At 48.6% G+C, this 6,149-nt stretch overlaps 1 protein-coding gene across 4 annotated transcripts in view; it reads left to right on the top strand.

The window, feature by feature from the left end:
* The window catches only part of EGFLAM (EGF like, fibronectin type III and laminin G domains), a gene marked incomplete at its 5' end in the record, with an annotated part of 73,704 nt that extends 70,563 nt beyond the window's left edge, over nt 1-3,141 (top strand). For all 4 annotated transcript variants that reach the window (XM_082497261.1, XM_082497259.1, XM_082497262.1 and 1 more), the window contains 3 exons: nt 134-217; nt 1,294-1,397; nt 1,950-3,141. In XM_082497261.1, coding sequence (XP_082353387.1) covers nt 134-217; nt 1,294-1,397; nt 1,950-2,104 — 343 coding nt within the window. In that variant the 3' untranslated portion in view covers nt 2,105-3,141. The remainder of the gene's footprint in view (nt 1-133; nt 218-1,293; nt 1,398-1,949) is intronic.
* Nucleotides 3,142-6,149: the final 3,008 nt, after the last annotated feature.

Consider the following 6,149-nt stretch of genomic DNA (forward strand, 5'->3'; position numbering starts at 1 on the left):
CCAGAATCTGAGCCATAAGGAGAGCTCTGGGGGCTGAGCAGGTGGGGCACAGAGTAAGGACATCTGAGCAAATTTGGCAGGCAGCTGGTCTTTGCAAGGGAGGCAGTAACATTTTATTTTTTTTTAATTGTAGCTACAATTTGGGCAGTGGCATTGCTTCCATCATGGTGAATGGCTCTTTCAGCGATGGCCGGTGGCACAGAGTCAAGGCTGTTCGGTAAGTGGCCACGCTTCATCTGGTAGGCATTTTGGAGCCGCCCTGACATTAAAGGTGCTGGCTGACGTGTATGGATGCTGGTCAGGTGTGAATCACTGCCACTCCACGCTCTCACGTCGCTTAGGAGTTGAACTGTTAGCAACTTGGCTGTTTCAGGACGATGTACACAAAGATTATTGTATTAGAGGTGACAGTGCCAGCTCAGTACAGCTCAAGGCAGGCTGCCAAAGTCACGCAGGGCTATTCTGAGGCTGTGACAGGCATTCTATTAAACCCATACCAGTTGGGTTAAGAGTGTTTTTCTTTAATGTCTGCATTTTGAAAATCCCTAGTGAGCATTTTGCGGGCTGGCAGGAGCACTGGAGCATGGACAGTGTATGCCTACTTTTTCTATTTGGAGGAGGTGCAGACATCTTGCAGTGTATATATAACTCATATTTATAACGCATTACCTCATGTGAAGCAAGTGTGCCCAGCAGGGAAAGCGCACATCTCTCTCTTCATGAGATGTTGGTTCCCTGAAATTGCAGGCTGACAGCGCAACTCGTTACCAAATTCAGTGAAAAGAGGAGCCCATAAAGTGGCTCTTCTGTCAATGTGGTTATTGACCATATACAAAATGGAAGCGGGCTAAAAGCTCTAGTAAGAAGCAAATCTGTTTATAAGTATGTTTTGCCTTAGCTTGCCTGTTTCTTCCCTTCTGTTGAAGCTTCTGCTGTTTACTTTTTTTATTACATCTGATTTTTAACAACACGTCAGAACCTGTCCATCCACGCTTCTCCTCCAGCTGTGTGATTTAATTCTTTCCCAGTTTTGTCTCCTCTGAAAATGTGTCCCACACCCATTGTAGGTCTCTGACATCTTAGTCCCCAGAAAAAGAAAAGCACCCTGAAAGGTCTGGAATGCTGTAGCGCACTGCTGTCTGTGGGGCTCCCCAACATCAGTCCCATGCCTTCACCGTGAACCTCGCCGAGCACTGAGTCATGCTGGTGTCCTGGCTAGGGGGAGATGCTGCTGCTCCTCCTCCCACCTGGTTGTAGGCTGGGTGCATGAGAGCAGTTTGGTTTTCCTTTCAGGGACGGACAGTCTGGCAAAGTAACCGTGGATGATTACGGTGCCAGGACCGGTAAATCCCCTGGGAAGATGAGGCAGTTAAACATTAATGGAGATCTCTATGTAGGTGAGTGCTCACTGTTCACATTCAGGACCCAGAAGCATTTCTGTGTTTGCCAGGTCGGCTGCACGGCAGGGCATCCCAGCTCCATCCAAGTTAAGGTGAAGGTTTCATGTGGCAGCCTCTGGTCCTCCACAGCCTGTTTTTTGTGGGGAGGCCTCTGTGGGTGGGATGTGGGGGACTGGTACGAGAAGGGACCAGCGCCATGGGGTGCTCTGTGGTACCCCCAGCAGGCACATAGAGAAAGAGCGAGTGTCAGCTGCAAACCCCACACCTTAGTGGGAATCTGGGCGCAAGCTTATTCCGCTCTTACTGGTGCTACAATTTCTGCAATGAATAATTAGCATCCTAGTTTATTATCTCCTGCTTATCTCCTCTGTTCTTTCAAGTGCTTAAAAGCTGTATTTAAAAAGAAAAAAAGCACAGAGCAACCTGTAAATTAAAATTCACTCCTGAGATGTGGTAGGAAGGCTAATGGCACTGCTGGCCGTGCAGTCTGCCAAGCAGGAGCAGACGTCCATGTTGGTGAAGAGTTTCTCATCGCTGCCTTTCCCCCAGGTGGCATGAAGGAAATAGCCCTGCACACGAACAGGCAGTACATGCGGGGCCTGGTGGGGTGCATCTCCCACCTCACGCTTTCAACCGATTACCACATCTCGCTGGTGGAGGATGCTGCCGATGGGAAGAACATCAACACGTGTGGGACCAAGTGACAAGAGAGGAAACCTGGTGCCGAGGACCCGTCATGTGCTTGCGTGTGTGGCTGAGCGTGAGCTGGCTGCCACAGCCCTCTATGGCTGGCCCATGTTCACCATGTGGAAGGTGACAGCACCAAAGGAAACCCCCCAAAAATAAAAGAACACTTTCCCTCTCCTTTCCTCTCCTTTCCTGACAAAACCAAACCGAGTATTTTGTGTAGGAACTGTCCCCTCTACCCAAATAAGTGTTTAGTGAACGCTAAAGGTTGTGCATTGGTGCAAATGGCAAAGAAGTGTGTGATGTTATGAGTAGTTCAACGACTGTGTTGTGGTCCTTAGGTTATCTTTTGTAATATCAGAGAAAGCAGTCTTGAAACACCTGCGTTCATCCCATCCCACAGTGGTACAATGACTGTGCTGTTCAACAAATACACCATCAGGCAGTGCATCTATGCATTCAAATGTATGTCCCGGAACAGGCAGTTCTCCTTACCACTCTCTGATTTAGCTAAATTATGTTTCATCCTGTGTAAATAACAGCTACAGTGACTGGTTTCAAAATATTGTTGTTTGTTGAGGAGGAAAGTTCTTAAAGTCTACTTTTTTATTGCAAGCAACAAAATCAATCAACCAATTTTGTAGAAGTAATTTTATACTTGTATATTTTTTATAGCAGCAGCAGACCTGCTTACATGGTATAACTTTTAACATTTAGGTGTACTATACAATTAGCTCTTTGCACACTTTCTTAAAAATAGCAAAGTGACCTGTGGTTTAAATTTGTTGTATGGGAGGCTTAATGTCTCTATTATACATACAGTTCTGATGGGGATATTTCTGACTTACGACCAGTTATCTGACTTTTTTTGTTTTGTAAATTTTGACAGTTTAAAATTGTACATTATGAAGCTTTCCTGGCTTAAACAGATTAAAAGATTAGAAAAAAAAAAAGAGAAAATGCTTGCTACTGTGGTATTATAAATCTTTTCTTTTTTTTCTTTTTTTTTGCTGAAAAACGAGAAAAGGGATGTGCAAGAGACCTTGGTGGGTCACACTCCTCTTAAAATAAAATGTTTTCTAGGCACTGGACCAACACTTATGCAACCTTGATTGCCAAACTGTAATTTAAGCAGGCGAACAGAGTGCTGTCGAGACACTAAGGAAATGGTCCAGAATTTCATAGTTTGGAGATTTTTCTTCTTTAACTCTTTGTTGAAAGCAGACCAGTGAGCCATCGGGGGTGGGGGGTGGGGAGGGAAGAGAGACCCACCCTGCAGTGGGACACCCCATGGCTCACCATGTGCCGGCAGTGGGAGAAGCACAAGCCTCCTGAGGGGCGCAGGAGCATCTGAATGCCTGTGAGTTAAAAGGATCTGATGTGGCAAAAAAAAAAAAAAAAAAAAAAAAAAAATATATCAGGAGGTTTCTGCTGCATTTTTACTGTGCCCAGGGTGCTCCCAGCTCCCTGGGAGCTAAAACACGTTCCCGAGTCTTGTCTCACCTACAGCTGACTGGGAGCAGCTGCAAGGCTCGAGTGGAAAAAATAGTAGCTGGTACTAGATAGTGGCACATGCACATCACTGCCAAGGAGATGCCAGCGCCTCTCGTGCATGCTGAAAGGCACCCGCTGATCACTTAGGTGAAAGATCTTGTGCTCCTTGTAGATACAGCAGCAGTGGTCAAAAACGAATACAGGCACTTGTTAGAAATAGAAAGGAATAGAAAAATACATGATGGTGCCAGCGTGTAATGTGCACCTGTGCTCTGGCCCCTGTTCAAATCACGCTTCAGAAAAACTGTCTGTAGAAGACATGGACAGCTTGCAGAGGAGCTGGAGACACTCGTGGCCCTCCTCCCAGGAGAAGCAAAGTTCCGTTTGGCTTGGAGCGCTCCACGGGGAGAGAGAAACCTGTGCATGGTTGGGAAAAAGCAGGGTAAAATATATATATGATCAAGAAGTGACTTTAAAATGAAAGTAAATGGAATTCGATGCCATGGGATGTAAAGGGGAAATGTGCAGAGTTTGAAAAGGGATAAAAACTAAAACCTCTGGAGGCTGAAGGTCGTTGGCTGCTGGCTGCAGCCCTCGGCGGTGGCCGGACATGGCCTGCGCTCGGGCTGTGTCTCAACTGCTGGCTGCTAGAGAGGGAAGGCTCACGTTTTACAAACTCGAAGGGTTTCCCAGATGGCAGTGACCTGGCCTGGCCTGGCACAGGGTAGGGACATCTGGCTGGCTGTACCCCTAGTCCTGGGGACCTGCCATGCTGCCAGTGACGGGGGACAATGCCGGTCCAGAAACGGCATCAGCCTGTGTTCTGTGACATGTGCCTCGCCTTTCCCACCCTTTCATTTCTGTTGCAGGGTTTGGAGAGCAGCTCAAAGGCAAACATCTGGCAGAAGAGGTCTCTATTTTAAGATAATTTACTGAAGAGTAACAGGCGTTTTGGTACAAGGCGATACTTCTCCAGAACAAAAGCTGCTCTTTGAAATGTAGAGTGGGGGGGTGGGGGGGGAAGCGGGTAGGAAATACCTCTGTTGTTGTTGTGGAAAAAGAAGAGCAACAAACGGCAGCTCCCTAAATGCCTCTTTCCAACTGTCCATATCACCGCACGGGAATTTGGAGCTGGCAGCATCACTCTGCTGCGGCATAGAGTGAGCACGAGCAGCACAGCTGTGTGGTGCCGGCCAGGCGGGGGGGATAGCAAAGATGCTTCAGGGTTTGAATCTTTTAAAGAGAAAAAAAAAAAAAGTCCTTTCTGCATCCTTTTAAACATAGTCTGAGAAACATCCGAAGAGGGGAGCATCCTGCATCCACATCTCCAGCCTCCCTGGTGAAGCTTGGTCCTGGCGAGAGGCAGGGGTTTCCACTTGAGGAGCTGAGCAGGAAATAGGTGCCAGAAACTCAGGAACATCTGTCCAGATGTGGAGGCTCGGCCACCCCGCCACCCCGCTGATGCTGGGCCGGGGAAGGAGAGGGGAAAGGCGGACAGCGCGTGGCAGAGTGCTTAGTCATTTTCCCAGGAACTGGCCTGGATGTGCTGCTCACTGTCCCTGAGGCCATTTATTAATCACGTTATTTATCAGACGCTCAGCATGACCCGGGGGCTGCCACAGGATGAGCTCTTGCCAGTTTACAGAACTGTGCCCTTCTTGCTGCAGGTACCTGTGCAAACCAGCAGAGAAGCCAGCAGTCCCAGGTGCTGCTGACTCTCTCTGCAATTTAATCCCCTTTGTAAAATTGCAGTTCTTAGCTTTCTTCCCAATTTTCCACATTAATACCTAAAGCACATCCACTTCCTAGGCCTAAACACACCCCCTCCCCAGGGTGCCAGCCTTGGATGGGCCAGGGCAGGCTTTGTGCTGGCCACTGGCTGTTGGGCAGATCTGCTCCCTGCTTGCCCCTCGCCCGGCCCAGGGCACTGCGTATCTCCCTGCTCTCCACCGCTCCTCCACCGCCCTGGGAACCAGCCACGTGGGAATCCACAGTTAGCTTTGCTCCGGTCATCCTAAAGCAAGGTAAGGAAGGGGAGGGAGGGGGAAGAAACAAAAGAAAGCAAAAAAAAATAAAAAGCAAGTAGAAAGATACGGTAGGGGGAACTAAAGCCAGACGAGATTTAGCAGTGGTTGCTACGGTAGGCAAATTCTTGTTGCACTGCTGTGTCCTGACTGGTCAAAGGTGAGGGGTCAGGAGCTCTTTTCCATCCCAGTCCTCCTAGGCTGGCCCCAGGGAGAGGAGAGGCAAAGAGAAAGGAGGGGCTGCCATGGCTGGGAAGGTGCCGATGCCCCGCCGGCACGTTAGCCTGCCGTAGGTGCCTGTTCAAAGTTAGTTACCCTTTTGTCAGCCAGGCTTTGCTTGTGAGAAAATGTTTTCGGCCTGCTGACAAAGCAAAATAATCCAGGGTGGGAAACGCATCATTCCAGCTCTGCACGTGCAGCTCCTTCCACGGCTGCACGACACCATAAGGGGCAAATCTCCTCTCTTTAAAGGAGTAGAGAAAATGCAGCTGTGGCTTACTTGTGGTGAGCAGCAGCCGCATCCTGTTAGCCAGATCTGTCTTTG

Source organism: Vanellus vanellus (genome assembly GCF_965231255.1).
Source record: "Vanellus vanellus genome assembly, chromosome: Z".
NCBI classification, from domain to species: domain Eukaryota; kingdom Metazoa; phylum Chordata; class Aves; order Charadriiformes; family Charadriidae; genus Vanellus; species Vanellus vanellus.